The 22,371-nt window shown below is 35.8% G+C and overlaps 1 protein-coding gene across 1 annotated transcript in view; it reads right to left on the reverse strand.

The window, feature by feature from the left end:
- The window catches only part of CTNND2 (catenin delta 2), a 974,829-nt gene that overhangs the window by 72,339 nt on the left and 880,119 nt on the right, over positions 1-22,371 (reverse strand). The window contains exon 17 of the mRNA XM_044665508.1: positions 4,681-4,891. Coding sequence (XP_044521443.1) covers positions 4,681-4,891 — 211 coding nt within the window. The remainder of the gene's footprint in view (positions 1-4,680; positions 4,892-22,371) is intronic.

Below are 22,371 nucleotides of genomic sequence, written 5' to 3' on the forward strand. Positions count from 1 at the left end.
GGTGATGTTAAAGATCAGTACAGTTCAAGCTTCTCACATCACAGATGAGGAAACGTGGGATGAGGGAGGTAGAGCACCTCTCCCCAAGGTGAGACAGGAAGTTTTTGAGCCAGGATTCCAGCTGAATAACTTAGTGAGATAATTTTATTTTGTGGACAAAATCACTTGAAGGCCATCAGATCTCTTCTTTCAGGTTTTCTGGTCGTTATTTTGAGACTGTTACAGTAGAATGTAGGCTAAGCACAGGCATCCAAGCTCCAGAGAGACAACTAAGCTTCCAAGCCTCTCCCAACACCTCTCCCTGAAAGCATATTGATCTCCGTACTTATGAATATGTATAAATGTGTCAGCATGTTTTTGTGGGCATATGTTTCACTGTGATTTTCTTGCTTAAGCAGCAGAGAAACACACTGAGATGACTTCTCAGCGCTCAACGCAGTTAGGCTTGAGACTTTTTAAGTGCTTCTGATGTCATTGATAGAAGAATACTGTTTTTCTCCTGATACTAAAGCCCATTTCATCCCAAATGTGATATTGCAGGCTACAGCTTAAGCAAGCAATCTCCCCAGTGGCATTATTACATCAGGGCTTAATGGGGCTTCTCTACTTAATAGGGAAAAAAATGGAATCATAATATTGGATTGATGGGTGACCATGCCTGAAGGTCTCAAGGTCCCTAAATAGAGATTCTAAAAAATCTCAAACAATAGTATTTATCCTAACATTACATGAAATTATAATGCAGCGAGGAATCTCATAGCATGGATCCCAAGAGCTTTCAGTAAAAAAAAACATTAACTTTGTGTCTAAATGTAAATGATACATTTTTAGGAAGAAGAAAAACTATAGACTATTACCTCTGATGGGAAAAAAACCCCTATTCTTTTCAGCCTCTTACTGTAGATAATAAAGTCAGTGGAAGTTTTTCTAAATTTGACTGTTAATTAGAATGAAATAAATTAAGATGCTAACTTCCCTGAAGTTAGGGATTGTTTGATTCTTTTTGTTCCAAGTATAAGTTCTGCTTAGGGATAAGAGTAGGTACTGGAACTGTTACATAGGAAAACACTAGATGACAAATTTCTCTCTATCATTATATAATTACCTTCTTGGCAACTTTCAGTCTTAAAGAGCTTCCTAGAACATGAAGGGGTTAGGTAACTTGCTAAGTTAAGACTTACCAAGTCAATGTTTTCAGATGTCAGACTTGAACCCTCATACAGGGTGAGGATTTAATAATTATTTTTTTTTTGGTAAAAAAAAAATTGAATTAATGAGAAAGTCTTAGGGGAGAATAATGTTCATTCTCATTCTTATAATTTTTAAAAAAATAACAGATATGTTGATGAGAGGCAGCTATGGTATAGTGGTATCAAGAGCTGGTCTTGGAGAAGGAAAGACCTTTGTTCAATTTTTGCTTCTGAGATGCTCCAACTATGTGAACCTGAGAAAGACACTTTAACTGTCTCAGGCAACTCTCAAAGACTCTAAGTTAAAGATGAGGTTCTACTTAGGACATTTTCACAAAATGAATTTCTTTAAAGAGATGGAAAATCAGAGATCTGAATAGGAAAAAAAAAATTGAAGGGGATAGATTGCCAGGCCTAGAATCAGGAAGACTGACCTTCCCAAGTTCAAAGCTGGCCTCAGACTACTACTAGCTGAGAGACCCTGGGCAAGTCATTTAATCGTATTTACTTCAGGAAGGAAATGGTAAACCACACTAGTATCTTTGCCAAGAAAATCTCAAAGGAGGTCAATAGGAGTAGGAGATGACTGAAAAACAAGTGAAGAACAACAAAACTAAAATAGTGGGGAAATTCAAAACAAAAACAAAAGGATGCTCCAGTGATAAGTACTCAATAGTTTTGTTTCTGTGTTTCCATGGGCTTAAGTATGGAGTTTGGAATGTATTTTCTTTATCTTCTATTTTCTTTATTTGTAATTTAGTTTTTATGACATAATTATCCAATCTGATTATATTATTGCATTATTATGTAATAATACGTAATAATGGATATATTGAATTTATCTTTAAAGCCAGGTTTAATTGGATAAATGTTTTGCTAATGGTATGCTAGGAATATGGGGCAAAGTAACATTTTCGTGTTATTTATTTTATTTTATTTACATTTTTGTGGTAGCCTCAGAACTTTAGCTTAATGGTTTTGAGGACTGTGTCTGATATTTTTTGCCTGGGGTCTTGCTAAATATGGCCACAGAAGAACTATGCAAATGAATATGGATGGCACAATACTACCCATTGTTATTTTCTTAAAGCAATTTGAAAATAAATCTTACTGAAATTCAGTAATTCTAGAAGTAGTAATAATGACAAGCAAGACAATGCTATTCTCTGCCATAGAAGTCCAGTCCTATTGAACATCACCCCAAATGACTGTACAGCTCTTTTATTCTATTCACTGGACTGTAACAGAGAAAGTATATGTCTTAAGTCAAAATGGATGAGGTAACAATCTGATAGATCATTCAATTTCATAAGAAGGATCTTCTCTTACCCTTTTACTTTCTGTCTTTTCCTTCTGCCCTCCCTTTTCTCTCTTCTTCCCTACACAGATCCAGAAACATACCCATTTGAGCTATTATGATCTTGTATTAGAGTAATGCAGGATCTTGTATTAGGGTAATCCAGGATAAAAAAAAATCATATCCTATTTCCTTCTCCAACTCTAAAATCAATCCCTAACAAGCTAATGATTGAATGATACTATTGCCATATTAACCTAATCTTGAACTTCATATTCTAATTTAATTAATGCTAGATGACTTGTTGAAATTTATTTGTAAGAGAAATGGAAAAGATGCCCATCAATTAGGGAATGGCTAAACAAGTTGTGACATATGATTGTGATGGAATACCACTGTGTCATAAGAAATGAAGAGCAGGTTAATTTGGGAAAAACATGGAAAGACCTGCAATTATGAAGAGTGGAACAAGAAGAACTAAGAAGATATTATATATAGCAACAGAAATATTGTTTGAAGAATGAATTATATATGTTCACCCCAGAGAAAGAACTGATAAATAGACAGAATTAAGACATGGTTTTATATACGCATATATCTTTTTGTCAAATGATGCCTTCTCTATTGAGGGGAAGATAGGGAAGGATAGTTAACTGGGTATTTAAATACAATAAACAAACAAATAATTAAATTTAAAATTAAAAAGAGAAATAATCATTTGTTTTAACAGTTGTTCATTTAATCAATGGCTTAAACCATCATCAGCAAATCAAGTCTCCAAGACAACCACAAAGGATTTATGATGGAAATTCTATTCATAGTCAAAGAAGGAACTAAGTGCAAATTTATACATGTCATCTTCTAATATTTCTTTCATGAGATTTCACTTGTATGGGTGATATGCATCTTTTATTATGACATAAACAATATATAAATATATATTACCTGAAAGTATGCAAGTAACATATCAATCTACTCACTACCTGGGTGGGAGAGGAGGGAGGGAGAAAATCTGAATTTTGACATGTCAAAAATAATTGTCAAGTGTTTCTATATTTAACAGAAGAAATTAAACAAGAAAGTAAATTGAGACTTAAAACAAAAAAAATCAACGGCTTATTCCATCATCAAAACACATACAGCTAATACCCTAAAATTCATCTTATCATTATTTTATGTTCCTATTTTACCAATTTGCATGTGCTTCCCTGCCTGGTTTCATCTGCATGGAACAAGATACCTGTTTTAGGATAAGCACATGACTTCTAAACTTGCCATTATGCTGTTAAACTATGCTCTGACTGATACCACCTTCTTCACCTCCTCTCTGACTGGAGGGCTTAGAACCAAACTCCTCCCAATGCCTTCCTTTATAGAGGGCAAAAATTGGACTTGGCTCACTCCACTTTGCATCTGCTGCCCTGCCTGGTGTTCTGTCCTTCCCTTCTCTTTCCTATTTCCTTTTGTGTGTTGTCTTCCCCTTTATATTGTTAGCTTCTTGAGGTCAGAGAATACCTTTCTTTTTATTAATTGTGTCTCTGGCACTTAGCATAGTTGCCTGGTACATACTGATATGCCCGGAGCATAATGAACGTTTATTGAATTAGAGCAGATCTGACCTATGACAGCCAAAATAACTGAACAAAGCCATTGCTCCAACATTGATAGCATTTTTGGGGTTAGCTCAATGAGAAGCATTGTAATATAGTGAACAGGGCACTGGATTTGAACCTGCATTCAAATCTTGTCTTAGATACTTTTTAAATTTGTAAACCTTGGCATATCCCTTACCCTGCCTGGGCCTCAATTTCTTCATTTGTAAAATAAAAGGACTGGATGTTATGATCTCTAAAGATTTTTCAATTCTATAGCTCTGATTCTATGAGCTATTCTATTAATATTTCTCCACTAGAATCTTTCTGATGGTTTGGTTTGAGCCAGATCCTTGTAAAATAGACAAATTTTTTTTTGTAATCTTAATTACTAAGTAGTCTTGCTTTATTATTGGGCATGAATAATGAAAAGCTTTTCTATTCCACTTCTTTTAATTAGCAAAGTTAATTAAGCAAATGATTTACAATGAGGCTAAATAATGTATCTGAGAAGTAGCTAAGACAATAAGGCACACTTATTTGACACCAATAATATTTATCTTAAGAAGTCCCAAAGGTGTGAAGCAACTTGATAACTTACTTATCTCCTTTACTCTTGGAGATGCCAACCAACTTCTCAATGCCTCCAGCATCTCGTAAGGCCTTGGCATTCTCCATGTTCTTAGTTATCACTTCATGCAGAGTACAGCAGATGGCAGTAACTGTGTCATCAGACATGGCCTTGCTGGCTGAATTGTTGCTGTTGTTTCCGCCTGGAAGCCGATGAACCAGGTCTCTCATGGCATACTTGCCTTTGGGAAAGAGAAGGAGGGGAGAGATTGAAATGAAGCCAGAAGGAAGATAGTGGTAGTTGTGGTTGGGAGAGGAAGTACCAAGAAAACACAAAAGGTGAAAGATATTTTGTAAGTTTCATGTCTTAGTATATATATATATATATTTTAGGAGTATTTTTTATCATGTAAAGAATGGTTTTCTTAAATAAAGCAAAGATATAACTTTTGAGAATGAAACATACTTATACATATATTTAACTCCCCCCCCCCCTATATTTTAGCTTCAGTGCCTTATCTGAAAGGGGTGCAGAAAGGGTGCTGAGCAATTACAAAGGACCATGACTGAAACAGAAAAAAACAAAAGTGGCACCTGCATTAGTGAGACCTTTAGGACCAAGCAAGGACTTTGAAGCTTGAAGTTAAAGATAAGCAAGGGGAGAACCATAATTATCATAACTAAAGTTTCTCTTGAGACGCTCCTAAGAGGCAAGGAGGAAGGAAGAGAAAAAACATTTATGAAGTACCCATTATGTGCCAGTCTCTGTACTAAGTGCTTTACAAATATCTCATTTAATAAATGTTAATTATATCATTATCTCATATTAATGACTAATGGAAATCTTGCAATTTCCAGGGATCAGATTTGAAAACTATTATGTAAGGAATGATTAATTTTAGGGAAGCTAGGTAGCTCAATAGATTGAGAACTAGACCTAGAGAAGAGAGATTCTAATTTTAATCTGGCCTCAGAAACTTCCTAGCTGTATGACGCTGGGCAAGTCACTTAACCTCCATTGCCTAGGCCTTATTGCTCTTTTGCCTTGGAAACAATAAAGAGTATTAATACTAAGAATGAAGTTAGGCTTTAAAAAAAAAGAATTTGACCAACGAAAGTAGGTCAAAATGTATTAATGGTTTCAACAAAGGGATAGAATTATTTTGTTTTCAACATTTTAACAGCTAACTCATTGATGAATAAAATAATCCAAGAAATATTTATTAAATGTTTAACCCATGCAAGCATAGTAAAAGATGCAAAATAAAACATAAACATGGCTCTCCCAGGTCATTGTGAGATTAGTGATATTGTTTTATTTTTTTTCTATTATTTTATATGGCAACATCAATGCATTTTATAATGTATTTTTTTTTTCTCTTCAAGGCTACACATAAAATTTTTAAGTGTGATATGGAGCTGTGGACTGACCATTCCTGCCTTAAGCCATTTCTTTCCTTTTTCCTTGCTTGACAAGTAGAATTGGTACTTCTCAGAAAACCATTCCTATGGTCTTTTGGTCAGCAGATAATTTCACAATTAAAAAAAAAATACCCTAATCCTTAAGGTAGTAGAGAGACAGAACAGTTTTGAGTTAATGCCAGAAGTCATTAAAAAAAGCATTTGGAAAATCGTCCAAGAGACTGACAGATTTTTGAGTGTTTCCTATTTCCTATGTGACATGTCGGCACTGTAGAATGAAGCAGACATGAGGGACATTGGGATTTGTTTGTAGCCAAAGCTAAAGTAGTGTGAAGGCAGAATAAGTATCCAGTGGGTTGGAGCAACCTGAGAGACATCCATGCTCAAAAACAGCTCTCCCATTACTCTTCCAACATCCTTGAAACTCTCCTATTTGCCATTTCTTTAGGTCAAGATGCTGAAGATATTAAAGCTCCCCAAACATTAATCCATCAGCCATTAACATTCCAGGTAAAAATTAAGGAGTTGGATTACTTTACCAGTCACTTAGCAAGGACAGGCAAAAATGGGTAGGAATGCATAGGAAAGGGAGCTGAAGACAGGAAAGCATGTTTCAGTTTGGTGTCTGGGGGCCCTGGAGACCAGGTAATTATAAGGGAATAAAGTGCCATAAGACAGGAAGGAGGAGAGGGTGATATTTTGAAGAGATTTGGAATCAGTAGCCTTGATTAGATGAGATTAAATTAGATTAGCTTCAAGGCTGACAAATGAGCTGTAAAATGACTGGAAAGCCACCTAAACTCTCCAGAGGCTCTGTGTTTGTGTTTTTAAATTGGGGAGAACAATACATGCTCCACCTCCATTACATAGTTTTTCTGAGAAATGTATTACAAAGGTCAACAAACTGTGTGAATATGTATTGTTGGGTTCTTGGTGATGGATAAAGGTAATGGAAGAATCAAGAAGCCCTTATCTACTTTATAATTTTAAGGTATGTATTAATAGTATGCTATTATATAATATATTACTGTTAATTTATCAGGTAATTATACAATTTTTTATTATTATGTCTTATTACTATGTAATAATAGTCAAAGTTAACATTTATATAGCACTTATGTGCAGGCACTGTGCTGAGCACTTTACAATTACTATCTTATTTGATTCTTTTTTTTAAAGTTTAATTAATTAATTAGGAATAATTTTCCATGGTTACATAATTCATGTTCTTTTCCCTCCTCTTCTCCACCCCACTCCTGTAGTCAACAAGCAATTCCACTGGGTTTTACATGCATCATTGATCAAAACCTATTTCCATGTTATTAATATTTGCACTAGGGTGATCGTTTAGAGTCTACATCCCCCAGTAATATCCCCATTGAACCATGTGATCAAGCGGTTGTTTTTCTTCTGTGTTTCTGTTCCCACAGTTCTTATTCTGGTTGCGGATAGTGTTCTTTCTCATAAGTCTCTCAGAATCGTCCTGAATCATTGCATTGCTGCTAGTAGAGAAGTCCATTAGATTTGATTGTGCCACAGTCTCTATGTATGAGGTTCTCCTGGTTCTACTTCTTTTGCTCATCAATTCCTGGAGGTTGTTCCAATTCACATGGAATTCCTCCAGTTCATTATTCCTTTTAGCATAATAGTTATCTTTTTCTTTTTTTTTTTAAATCCTTAACTTCTATGTATTGGTTCCTTGGTGGAAGAGTGTTAAAGGTGGGCAATGGGGGTAAAGTGACTTGCCCAGGGTCACACAGCTGGGAAGTGTCTGAGGCTAGATTTGAACCTAGGACCTCCTGTCTCTAGGCCTGACTCTCAATCCACTGAGCTACCCAGCTGCCCCCAGCACAATAGTTTTCTATCACCAACAGATACCACAATTTGTTTAGCCATTCCCCAATCGATGGACACTGCCTCATTTTACCAATTTTTTGCCACCACAAAGAGTGTGGCTATAAATATTTTGTGCACACATTTTCCCTATTATCTTTTTGGGGTACAAACCTAGCAGTGATATGACTGGATGAAAGGGTAGGCCATCTTTTAGTCATTTGGGCATAGTTCCAAATTGCCATCCAGAATGTTTGGATCAATTCACAACTCTACCAGCAGTGTATTAATGTCCCAATTTTGACACATCACCTCCAACATTTATTACTTTCCTTTGCTGTCATATTGGTCAAGCTCCTAGGTGTGAGGTGGTACCTCAGAGTTGTTTTGATTTGCATTTCTCTAATTATAAGAGATTTAGATCACTTTTTCATGTGTTTATTGATAGTTTTGATTTCTTTAACTGAAAACTTGCCTATTCATGTGCCTTGCCCATTTATCAATTGGGGAATGGCTTGATTTTTTGTATAGTTGATTTATCTCCTTAGGAATATGAGAAATTAGACCTCTGCTAGAGGTTTTTGTTATAAAGATTTTTTCCCAATTTGTTGCTTCCCTTCTAATTTTGGTTGCATTGGTTTTGTTTGTACAAACATATTTTTTATTTAATGAAATGAAAATTATTCATTTTACATTTTGTAATATTCTCTATCTCTTGCTTGGTCTTAAAATCTTTCCTTTCTCATAGATCTGACAGGTAAACTATTTATTCTATGTTCTATATTCTAACTATAACTAAACTATATTCTATGTTCACCTAATTTACTTAAAGTTTCCTTCTTTATATTTAAGTCATTCACCCATTCTGAATTTATCTTGCTAATAGGGTGTAATCTCTCCCATACTGTTTTCCAATTTTTCCAGCAGTTTTTGTCAAGTAGTGGGTTTTTGTCCTCAAAGCTAGGATCTTTGGGTTTCTCATACACTAACTTGCTGAGGTCTTTTATCCCAAGTCTATTCCATTGATCCACTCTTCTATCTCTTGGTCAGTACCATATTGTTTTGATGACCACTTCTTTATAGTACAGTTTAAGATCTGGTACTGCTAAGGCCCCCCTCCTTCACATTTTTTTCATTAGTTTCCTTGATATTCTTGATCTTTTGTTCTTGCAAATGAATTTTGTTATAAGTTTTTCTAATTCAGTAAAAATTATTTTTGGGGAATTTGATAGGTATGGCACTAAATAAGTAAATTAATTTGGGTAGAATTATTATTTTTATTATATTAGCTCATCCTACCCAGGATTATTTGATTCTTACAACCACCATAAAAGGCAGGACTCATTATTATTCTCATTTTACAGATGAGGAAACCGAGACAAACAGAGATTACATGGATTGCCCAGGGTCACTCAGCTAGTAAATACCTGTATGTTTCTAATTGCAGGCCAAGTATTCCATATTACCTAGCTGCCTCTACAAAATTTCTCAGGGAAAATACACAGAATTATGGGATTATAGAATTAGAAATGGAAGAAGCTTCAGAGGTCATCAAGGCCTTATTTAACAGATGAGGGAACTTAAGCCCAGGGAACTGCCCAACATCACTGGGCCATTAAGTATGAGGGTTAAAGGGGCAGCTAGGTAACACTGCAGATAGAATACAAGACCTGAAGCTGGGAGGACTTGTATCCAAATCTCGCCTCTGACTCTTCCTGGCTTCATGACCCTGGGCAAGTCACTTTAACCTAATTGTCTACCCCTTACTGCTCTTCTACCTTAGAATTGATACTAATAAGAAGGTAAGGGTTTTAAAAAAAAAACTATCAGACATAGGATTAAAATTCAGATTCTTGGGGGCAGCTGGGTAGCTCAGTGGAGTGAGAGTCAGGCCTAGAGACAGGAGGTCCTAGGTTCAAATCCGGCCTCAGCCACTTCCAGCTGTGTGACCCTGGGCAAGTCACTTGACCCCCATTGCCCTTACCACTCTTCCACTTATGAGACAATACACCGAAGTACAAGGGTTTAAAAAAAAATTCAGATTCTTTGACTGTGGAACCAGTTCTTTCCCCACTAAATCTCTCTCATAAATAGATTCTTTTTCTCTATAGTAATTTTTTTTTAAATTTTATTTTAAACCCTTAACTTCTGTGTATTGACTTATAGGTGGAAGAGTGGTAAGGGTAGGCAATGGGGGTCAAGTGACTTGCCCAGGGTCACACAGCTGGGAAGTGTCTGAGGCCGGATTTGAACCTAGGACCTCCCGTCTCTAGGCCTGGCTCTCAATCTACTGAGCTACCCAGCTGCCCCCTCTATAGTAATTTTTTAACATTTTAATTAAAGTTTTATTTTTTCCACAGAATACCTGTCAATAAAATGTTTAATAATTGTTTTCTGACATTTTACAATCCATGTTTTCCCTGTTGCTCTAGCCAAGATGGCAGGTAATATGATATAGGTTGTACATTTGTTATCATACAATATACATTTACATTTTTCTCATGTTATGAAACATCATAAATAGATCATAAGAATACTAATGATAATAGGAATAGAAAGGAGAGGCTAAGTATCATGAAAATTTAAATTTCACTGTTCAGTTCTAATTAGGGCTTATTATTATTATTATTATTATTATTATTAAGAGGAGGACTTGAACCTTTAATTGGTTTATACAATAATCTCTTGATTTATTTCAGAGATTAGTATGGCAGAGTAGTGGAAAGTCCAATGGACTTGGAATTAGGACCTGGCTTTAAGACCTGGCTCTACTAATTCCTAGCTGGGCATTCTTTGAACAAATAATTTAATCATTCTCAGTCTCAGTCTTTTCCTCATTAAAATGGGAATAATAATACTTCTTGTTTTCCTGGTTTCACCACATGGTTGTGGGGTCAAATGAGAATGTGAAGAGACTTTGACAACTTTTAACTGCTACATGAGGATAATGGCTTATCATAAGAAATATTTAAGGTCTCGTTTTTTGCTAAAAAAGGAAGCGTAATGTTTAGATACCTTAAAAACACCTTAGTACAATCCATATAATATATTTATAAATATGAACACCTCTCATAATTCATTATGTTTAATTGCTCACTACAAAACTGAACATCCTTCCCCAGCATGTTAAGCTATTTGGGCATGTGTGTTCTGTCTTGTCCTGCTGGGTTCTTGAAGGAGGTGCCGGCGGCACAAAAGCTTTGGCTGCCTCTGCCAAGCTGGAATGACTTTGAGTATAATTCTGTCAAGAGACTATAACTGGTGTCTAAGAGGCCCAACCTGGAGAAGTCAGTTCAGAGGGCAGGCTGGCCATTAAATGATAGATTCTTTGGTCATACTGTAGGAATTAAATTTTAATGGTTTGACTAAAATATATGAAGATTATAAATAATAATTGTGGTTGCCAATTCAAAGTATTATTGCTCAAAGTCGAAATGACTTTAATAGCTTTTATTCATAAAAGAGATGGAAATAGTGAAAGCAGAGAAATACAAAAGGGTAGAGAAGACATTAGCCTAACTAAATATTGCTCTGGTGCTTGACTTAGCCAGGACTTGTTGACCTTCAATCAGAATTAAACTCTCTCCAGAAGATAGGAAGAGAAAGCCTGCAACCCACTCACCCAAGTTCCCTTCAAGAGGCAGGTCAAGATGATGACTGGAGCTGAAGGTGACTCCTGAGGCCACCCTTCCTTAAGCTGATTTCCTTCTTGAAGTCCAACTCCTTCGTAGAGTCAACTTCCCTAACCCCAGAAATGCAGGGCCTTTTCTAGTGGCTTCTTGTCCTTTCCCCTTTTCACAAGGGCCAATCACAGCTTCCAAATAGCCCAGCACTGCCCAGGGGACAGTGTTTATGTGAACCACTTCTCACCTTCTGGAGAAGTGAATACTCATCAAAAGAGTTCAGAGATTCTTGGCTGACTGAGGTGTGAATTCTCATTTCCTGGCTGATTGAGTTGAAAGGGTAGCGAGCTCCTCTACCTAGTGCTAAATAGGGTGTTCAAGCTTTTGTTGATTCAATTCAAAAGTAGAAAAAGGAGAGTTAATTCTGTCTTCACAATCTAGTAAATAATCTACTAAGTAGGGGTACTTAAGTTATTGTTAACCAAAGTGTTAACTCAAAATAGACAAAGGGAATAAAGGATTCCCTTTCACAAGTGTAAACTCAAACAGAACAAAGAATTCCCTTTTACCATACACAAGCAAGAAATACTGACCATTTAACAAATCTGAATCAATTCAGCTAATGGTTATTTTTTGCCTTTATTTTTACAGGGCACTTAGGCTGTTTGGGGATATAAAAGTTGAGGAAGTGGAAATTGATAGTTTATCCACAGCTAGTGGCAGATAGAGTACTAAAATCCTAGTCTCTTGATTCCCTGTTTGGTACCACCAATTGTTGGCATTAGTCATTGAACCACAAATGAACTTCTAAGTGACAAGACTACTTTCACCTGGACATTGCACCCTTATCTGCTATTATCAAGATAGGTCAATATATATGTCAAAGGGCACACGAGCTAAGAACTACATGGACTTTTTGTTGTAATACATCCAATATTATTAATCCTGACTTTCTCTCTAAGGAGTTTCCTCTAAATATGTCAGGTTAAATCTGCTAGCAGCGAGACCATTCCTTCTATCAGGATCACAGATGAACTCTCTTAGCTGCTCAGCTAGCTTTACTGCAGTCATGTCCTCCCACCTGCAGCTTCTAATTCTGTCCTTTCAATTTGGTTATGGAATTAAGCAAATGACAGCCTACAGGCAATGTTGATTTTTTTAAAAAAAGATTTTTTAATAGAATTGGGGCATTGCCAAAGTCACTTCTCTCTTCTCTTCTTCCCTCAGTCATATTTTCTAAACAGCTGTTTTGAAACTTTATCTCTTATACCTAATGAGGCAGCATCCTATACTGCTTAATTTGGGGCAGTATGTGTGTGTTTTGGGGTATAGTGGAAGAAAGGGAGAGCTCACATCTGAGAGCTACAAGACATAGAACTATCTTCTTTTGGTCCTAGCTTTTATTGAAAGCCTTTGCTTAGCTAGTCTATTTTAGCTTTACCACATCTGATGGGAGATACTGATGTCAAAACCACTGATAAGGGAGATACTGAAGAAATTCATTCAGTTTGTGATAGGCAAGGAAGTGGGTACCACAAATGGCTTGGCTGAAAGCCTCAAAGTGGAATCTATTTCTTTGCACTGACATCACTTATAAGAGTTTAGAGAGACACTTTATGCAGGGAGACTCCACTGAGCCCTTTGGTTTATCTGTTTATCATTAATTAAATCAGACATGACTCTGGCCAAGACACTCTTTTTGGGAGGCTCAGCATACTCACAGGAGATGTTATCATTTCCAAAATTCTCTCAATCTACTTCAAGATGACAGTTTTGAGTTATGAGGGAATTGGATGATTGAAGTTCTCCTTTGTCTTTTTTTCCCCCTGGTTGTTGTTGCCAGAAGTAGATAACATTAGGCAGGAAAGAGAGTAGGAGTGAAAAGATGAGGAGGTTCAAAAACATGCTAAAGTTTAGGTGGTTGATTCTGTGAACTTCTGTGAGTTTTGTGGTTTAAAGTAAGATGAAGAATGGCAGTAGCTAACAGACACCAGTTATTTGTGAATAAATATGGATTCTGGGTCCATATTTTTACAAGTCTCTATTTCATCAGTCTGAACATCTTTTACAACATCTTCACTACACTGAATTTATATCTGTTTAGTATTTTTTACATAAATCTTATATAAAGGGGTTAAAGGCAAATTATATTTTAATTAGGTTCAAATTAGGTTCTAAAATACTATAAATAATAAACATAATGATGTTCAAGTATTAGAAAAACTATCTGATGGAAAAAATTAGACATATTTTCCTTTAAACCAGAAGGAACAAATTAGGAAAAAAGAGTAAATGTTTCAGAGATACATACATATGTTGGGCAAAGGTTTTGTGTTTGACTTTTTTTTAAAAGGAAGAATGCAAAGTAAATGTACACAATGCATAATTATGTATGAAACTTTTAATAAAGACAAGAGAGAAAACATAGAGCTGAGTGCCATACGTAGACGATGGAATAACCAGATTGACACAATTTCTATAAGATTTAGTTTAGAAAATGGCAGAGGCAATGATCTCATTAAGTTAGTTTCCTTAATGTTCTTTCCCATCCCCTTCTGACAACCTGCCAACATTCATGTGCCTTACACTTTGGTTATACATAAAAATATTTGTTGTCATAATCTATCAATTGTTTTGTTTAGATTGATTAAAAATTTGTTAAATCAGCAAAAGGTACAAAGAAAAGTTCTATATTTACTATAGTTGGAATTTTCAGGAAATGAATTGAACTGAGATTCTGGTGGTGGAAGGTGGGTGTCAAATGTGAGAAGAAACATCATGAATTTTCATGCTTAACTCTTTGTAACTTTTTGTGGGGTGAGGGCCGGGGTCCAGTCCTACAATTTCCATTAATTGGAGAGTTTCCAGTGTGAGAATTGCTTCCCCTGGCACACACTCACAAATCATCTAGAACTCACATCCTTCGAGAGTTGTCTGGGGGCAAATGAGAAGTTGTTTTCCAGGATTTATCAGTCAGGATTAGAAGCCAAATCTTTTCGACTCTGAGTCTGACCCACTATCCACTAGGCTCTGCTTCTCCTCTCTTTGTAGCTATGTATGTATAATTAATATTTATTTATATAATGTATATTTATATATCTAATGTAAATATATCTAATATATACTTAAAATTTTATGTACAGCTTTAAGATTTGCAAAGTGCTTTACAAATATTCTCCCATTTTATTCCCACATTTACTTTGGAAGGTAGGTGTTGTTTATTACCCCCATTTTACAGATGAAGAAATAGAGGCTGAGAGATTCAGTGAATTAGGGTCATTGAACTAGGAAGTATTTTAGGCAAGGTCTGGATTCAGTGTTCCTGACTCCAGATCCATCACTCTATTCACTGTATCACTTAGCTATCTATTGAAAAAGAAAAGTTTGCTTTCTTTTTCCATATGGGAATCTATATCTTTATATAGAGGTATATAACATATATAAAACCTTTTCCTTTTCTTTTAAGAATAGTGATGTATATTGTATATGAGCAGAGTTTATTTACTCACATTGGAATGAGTAAATAGTGGTACTTATCTATAGGGGCATACAGAAGATTTAAACACCCACTAACCAAAAGAAATAGAATTATGCCAAATAGGATTATGAATATGGTCTCTCTTCCTCTGAAGGGCTATTACTATAAAATTAAATGGTCTGGCCTATCAATGTGGAAGGCAAAGGGAAAAAAACACTCTCCCCTGCCTCCAAACTGGGATTTTATTAAGAAGAATCTTGGAAATTAATTGAACAGTTGAATACCCAGTTTGATTCTAAGAAATTCTTACAATGTGATAATGGCAAAAATGGATTAAGGTAGAGAATGCTAATATAGATAAGAGATTTCCTGGGCTCATATATATATAAATACACATCTTTATATAAGAATAATGCTAAAAATAAGAAAAACCTTGGCTAATTTTAGCAGTTTTGGTGAAGCACCTCTATGAACAAGAAATAAATTGATTTTTGAGCAGTATTGAATATGAGAACAGCACCTCATTTGATACATTTTAAGAGGATTTAAATAATTTGATTAAATACCAAGCATGACAGACAAAAATAATAATCTTATTTCATTGCCCAATTTTAGTGGGAAAAAAATAAGAGTGAAAAATTTAAGCTTACTGAATCTAGCTTCAGGGCAAAATCAGAGGAAAGAAATTACTTTTATGGCAAGATTTCTAGCTGGAGAATGTCCCAAGATACTTCTTCTATGGTGATATTTTCAGCAAGAAAATACTGGGGCATATTTGAGATAGGACTGGGTCAGTATTTTTCATAGGAAAAGTTTATTTTCAGGAATGAAAACTGAAAACTGACCCTAAGTGATCGAATTGAGAATAACAGTGGCATCTTGGTTAATCAAAGTAGTTTAGAAGTGAACTAATGTTATATATTCTTGTACTAGTTGCTCAGTTTCCCTGATCTCCATATCTTTTTTTTAACTTTTTTTTTTATGAGTGAAAACTATATATTATTTAGGGACTGATTGGAGAAGGACTGAAAAGCCCTATCCCAATGTCTCTCACATGTTACTTTAAAATAACTTTTCCTGCTCAATTTCATTGATATTACTATGAAATAAATATTTTTTTTGTTATAATCCTTTATAAACACATGAATGAAAATGGAGCAAAGGATTTTACCAGTTATTTTTCTTTTTAGGTATATAAACAAGAGAGTAGAGAAGAAATTGTGAAAACTGAGACAGAACATTTTTGCCTTCACTTGCATGAGGACTGATCTTGTATTCAACATTTCTTAAACGTTGCATCCTACCTTTATTGATAGATTTTTTTTCATAATTTACAGCTATACCTAGTGAGCTTCCTTCTTTTAGGATGCAATTTCTATCCCCATAATAGAAGAGATCTACTTTCCTGATAAGGATAGCTAAAGCAATTAACAGTAACACACTTGGACTCCTGCAGACTGGCCATTTGCCCCTCCTATAGGTCATCTCAGTGACAGGAATACTTCACTGTGAGATATGTGTCAGCATGTACCCAGCACCAGGAAAATGGCTCTTGCAGAGAAAAATGGAATCCGACAGCAATGTTCACTTGCTCGCCCTAGAGACAGAACTTCCTCTTTGTAGCAAATGTGGGAATCCTTAGATATTGATTTAGCCCTGGATATTAAAATCAATATAATTAAGTACTATTTTCAAATGGTAGAACTTTTGATAGTAGGGCAATGATTAGCATAATAACAATCACAATAATGCAAGGAGAGCTCGGTTCCAGAGGAAGATAATAAAATCAAGAGAAGAATAATTGTTAATAGTCACAGTTCTCTCCTTCAATCTTAGAAATATAGGGTTTCCTCATATTACAAATGCAAGGCATTTATATTTCATCTAAATTCTACATAATCATATTAAGAGACCAATAGTAAATAAAGGCAAGATGTTGTAGGGGGAAAGGTGATTGGTTTACAGTCATGAAAACTCAAGTTCAAATCCAGGTCCAAGTCCTCTCTCTGGTATATACTGGATGTTAAGCCAGTAATGAGCCAGAAAGTGCCATTTTCTTCACAGTGTATCAGGCAACTTTCTGAGGTTATGGGGTAGAGCAGATTTGCCCAATTGCACTATCAGAGAGAATTTTCTCACTGAAAATCTATACATCCTGATGAAATTATAGGTCTGGACTTCCTAATACCAAAGAATAGACAATAATCTTATAAAACATTAAAAATTTTAAAAAATGTTATTTTCATATACATTATGTATTTTTATAAGAAGCCATGTAATATAAAATATAGATAGATCAGGAGAATTTCTGTTATGTTCTGTCTTTCAAGAATGCAAATTTATTTGTTTATTTTAAAACCCTTACCTTCTGTCTTAGAACTAATTCTAAAGATCAATTCCAAGGCAGAAGAGTAGTAATGGGGGGTTAGGTGACTTGCCCAAGGTCACACAGTGAGGAAGTGTTTGTGACCAAATTTAAAGTCAGGACCTCCTATTTCCAGACCTGGATCTCTTTCCATTGAAACATCCAGGTACCCCAGATGCAAATAAATTTAATTATTTTCCCTCTGCTATCCAGAACTGTCACTTTAAAAAAATTCAATTTTTAAACTTAAATTTTGTTTTTCATTTAGAATCTAATAAACACCAAAAAGGGAGAATATTTTCATATAAAAAAGCAAAACAGAAAAGATGATTGTGTGTGGAAACAAATCTCTAATTTAAAATATTTACTAGCTGTGGAATAAACCTTAACTTCTCTGAAACTTTCTGTCTTTGTATCTGCAGTGCCTAGTACAGTGCCTGGCACACTATAGTTGATTAATAAATAATTTTTGACCTGTGAAAATGAGTCTAATAATATCTATCTATATACATAATATAATAATATATATAAAAATATATATGATATATACTGCCTATTTCACAAGGTTGTTGCAAAGAAAGTGATTTGTAAATGATAAAGTATTAAATGTGTTACTATCTATCAATGACACATGCTTAAAGAGATTCCAGGAAGAGAATGGAGAGGAAGAGAGAAGGAGGGAGAGAGGAACAGAGAATGATAGGAAAGAGAGAGAGAGAGGAGGGAGAGACAGGGGTTTGGAGAAAGAATGCAAGTGGGGGAAGAGAGAGAGAGGCAGAAAGAGAGAAAAAGAGGAAGGGAGAGAGGAAGAGAGGGAAGGAGGGAAGGAGAGAAAGACAGAGACAGAGAAACAAGCATTAGCTCAGGAGGAAGTCTGGGGAAAATCAAGCTACAGGGTTTTAAAGGAGAGGTAAGGAATAATAAAAGAGTGTTTCTGAATCAAAAATTTTTTGATGTAAATATTAATATGATAAAAGAAATGATATCTTGATTATTAAAAGTGGGGGATGGATACAACTGGGTCATATATTTCTAGAGCTAGTTACTGCAATGAGCACCTAAACTTCCTACTAATAAGAGCACTCAGTTGTCTTGGACTGGCTTCTCCTTCCTGACACTTCTCTTGTTTTAGCAAAATTGTAAAGAAATGTAATCAATAGGAAAGGGGAGCTTGATCAGGACAATTCCCCAAGATGCTAGAACTGAAGTTTTGTTTCTTCAGTATGGAAGAGATTAGGTTTAGATCAACATCTTACAAACTATACCAAGATAAATTCAGAATGGGTAAATGTCTTAAATATGAAGAAGGAAAATATGAGTAAATTAGAAGAACATTGAATAGCATACCTGTCAGATCTATAGGAAAAGGAAAGAATTTAAGACCAAGAGAGAGATAAGAGAATGCTACAAAATGTAAAATTAATAATTTTGATTGCATTAAATACAAGCAAAATCAATGCAACCAAAATTAGAAGGGAAGCAACAAATTGGGAAAAAATCTTTATAACAAAAACCTCTAACGGAGGTCTAATTTCTCAGATTCATAAGGAGCTAAATCAATTGTACAAAAAATCATGCCATTCCCCAATTGATAAATGGGCAAGGGACATGAATAGGCAGTTTTCAGATAAAGAAATCAAAACTATCGATGAAGTACATGAGAAAGTGCTCTAAATCACTCATAATTAGAGAAATACAAATCAAAACAATTCTGAGGTACCACCTCACACCTAGCAGCTTGACCAATATGACAGCAAAGGAAAGTAATAAATGTTGGAAGGGATGTGGAGAAATTGGGACCTTAATGCATTGATGGTGGGGTTGTAGATTGATCCAACCATTCTGGAAGGTAATTTGGAACTATGCCCAAAGGGCTTTAAAAGGCTGTCTGCCCTTTGATCCAGTCATACCACTGCTGGGTTTGTACCCCAAAGAGATAATAGGAAAAAATGTATTCAAAAATATTCATAGCTCTTTGTGGCGGCAAAAAACTGGAAAATGAGGCAGTGTCCATTGACTGGGGAATGGCTAAACAAACTGCTGTATCTGTTGGCGATGGGATACTATTGTGCTGAAAGAAATAATGAACTGGAGCAATTCCATGTGAATTGGAATGACCTCCAGGAATTGATGCTGAGTGAAAGGAGCAGAACCAGGAGAACCTTATACACAGAGACTGATACGCTGTGGTACAATAGAATGTAATGGACTTCTCTACTGGCAGAAATGCAATGATTCAGGACAATTCTGAAGGACTTATGAGAAAGAATGCTATCCACAACCAGAAAAAGAACTGTAGGGGTAGAAATGCAGAAGAAAAACATATGACTGATCACATGGTTCTATGGGGATATTATTTGGGATGTTGACTTTAAATGATCACTCTATTGCAAATAATAATATTGAAATAGGTTTTGAACAATGATACATGTAAAACCCAGTGGAATTGCATGTTGACCCCAGGAAGGTGGAGGGAGAAGGGGAGAGAAGAACATGGATCATGTAATCATGGGAAAATATTCTAAATTAATTAAATTAAAAAAATAAGAAGTGCTATTTCTTTTCTTAAAGGTAAACATTGCAACAGTACTTTCTGACTATTTTGCCTCTGCTCCAAGGATCCTGGATGCTCATCGACAAGCTTATATATTATTTTGACCAGGATCAGGTTTCCACACCACTTCTTAGTTTTTTTGTCTTCTGACTCTCCTTATCTTTCTCCCATATGAGTTTTTGTATTAGAGCTGTTCAGTTGTTTTTTAATTATGTCCAACTCTTTATGACCCCATTTGGGGTTTTCTTGGCAAAGATATTGAAGTGGTTTGCCATTTACTTCTCCAGATCATTTTACAGATGAGGAAACTGAGGCAAACAGGTTTAAGTTACTTGCCCAGGGTCAGAGAATTAGTAAAAATCTGAGATCAGATCTGAACTCAGAAAGGTGGGTCTTCCTGACTCCAAGCCAAGCACTCTATACACTGATTCAACTGGCTGCCCATGGCTTTAAAGACCTTGTCTAGATCCTGGTCACACTGCTGCAGCTACCCCACCTAATCCCTTCTAGCTCCCTCTCATGTGCTGTCTTCCCCTAATAGAACATAAGCTCCATGAGGCCAGGCCTCTCTTTATTTGTATCCCTAGCACTTAACACCATGAAAACCCTTAAATGTGTTTTCTTCCCCTTTCCCTTCTCTCTTCTTTGCTCTTTCTCTTTCTTTTCCTCCTTCCTTCCAGGAAATATCAAGGGTCTATTGTTTAGGAGAACACATTCTAAAGTTTTTATTAAAAATAAATTAGAAGCATTAGAACTTCTATTTTCCATGTAATTTCCATTTCTGATAAGTTCAGATGAATCTAAACTGCCGGGGGGAAAGGTCCAACATAAGTCTCCTAGCAGAAAATGGGGCAGGACAGCTTTCTTCCACCCCTACAGGTAACTTATTTTTGTGACTGTTTGCTCTCTCATAAACAATAAGTTACACTGATAGAAAATCCATCCCCTCTGCGAAGGTTGTTTCTTAGCAGTGTCATCTTCAACAATGAACAAGCCCCCTTGTGTCTGCCAGCTCTCACATCGGCCAAATTTTACTCCCTGATTCTACTCATTAAACTGCTATGTATTCTGCTGTATGACTAATTAGAATGAAAACTGAAATAATCTACAAGGATAAAATACTACCAGGTAGCCTGCACATAGCATAATAATAATTATTCAATTATTGAGGTCACAATTTACCTGGCAATGTATAAAACATAGGGAAAAAAATCTCAAGAGTTTTTATTGTCACAGAGGAAGCTTACTCTTCTTGTAGCAGGCAAAAATAAAAAAGACCTTTTCAGTTCACACATCCCTTCCTTAAAAACGGTTAGGAAATTGTGGGTATGCTCAGGAAGAATATAAAGCTACCTCAGCTTTGGGGGCTGATGCTGAAGTTTGTTTCGTTTAGGTGTAAGCAGAATAATTCCACTTATTAGCACGACATCTATTACATAAAACAAATATTTATAGAGAAACCAATTTTTGATTGACAGTGTGCTAGCTACCTAGGCAAATTGACTACCAGTTGGAAAGCAGAAGGTGGGCTCAGCCATCACTGGATAAGCCTAGACTAGGTAAGACATCTGCAGTCACCTAGAGGCTCTGTTCTTGTTCATAAAAACAGGGGCAAGGTTGTGCTAGTGAAGGAAGGGCAGAGCAACCTGAGAATCCTGAGGGAAATGGAGATGACATTACTGCTACTCACTGTAGGCATCTTTTTATTGTCTCTTTCTTTCTTCCTCTTCCCAGACTTTATCACTATCCCATTTGACCTGCTCTCTTTTTCATATTCTCCATTTTTCTTCCTGTCTGCTTATGCCTTACATCCCACAAATACCAACTTTGTTGTTAAAGTTGGAGTTCTTCACCATTTTTGGGTCATGAATCCAATGCCAGCCTGGCATAGACTCCTCAAAATAATGTTTTAAAATGCATACGGTACATAAGATTACAAAGGAAACCTGTCACATCAAAACAGAGGTGGAATTTTTGCCCATCCAAGTTCACAGACCCTGTGAAATTGGTTAGGTCCATGGAGTCCTGATTAAGGAACTCCTCTAAAGGCACAACAGGAGGTTGTGTATCTGTCAGTAGGTTCTGGTTAAAGGTGAAGGACTGAACCATTATCAGAAAAGCAAGTCTCCAAGATAACCTCAAGGGACTCTTGATGAAAATGCTATCCACAGCCAAAGAAGGAACTGTTGGAATCTGAGATCAGATCAAAGCGTGCCATCTTCCACTCTATTGTCTTTACGAGATTTTTATTATATGTGTGATATATGTGTCTTCTCTCATGGTATGCACAATATGGAAATATGTATTACATGAAAGTATAGGTACAACCTCTATCAGATTATTCATCGTCTCAGGGAGGTTTGGGGAGGAGATGGAGGGGGAAAATCTGAATTTTACAATGCCAAAAAATAGTTACCAAAAAGTGTTTCTACACATAACTTTAAAAA

Source organism: Gracilinanus agilis, chromosome 1 (genome assembly GCF_016433145.1).
Source record: "Gracilinanus agilis isolate LMUSP501 chromosome 1, AgileGrace, whole genome shotgun sequence".
NCBI lineage: Eukaryota > Metazoa > Chordata > Mammalia > Didelphimorphia > Didelphidae > Gracilinanus > Gracilinanus agilis.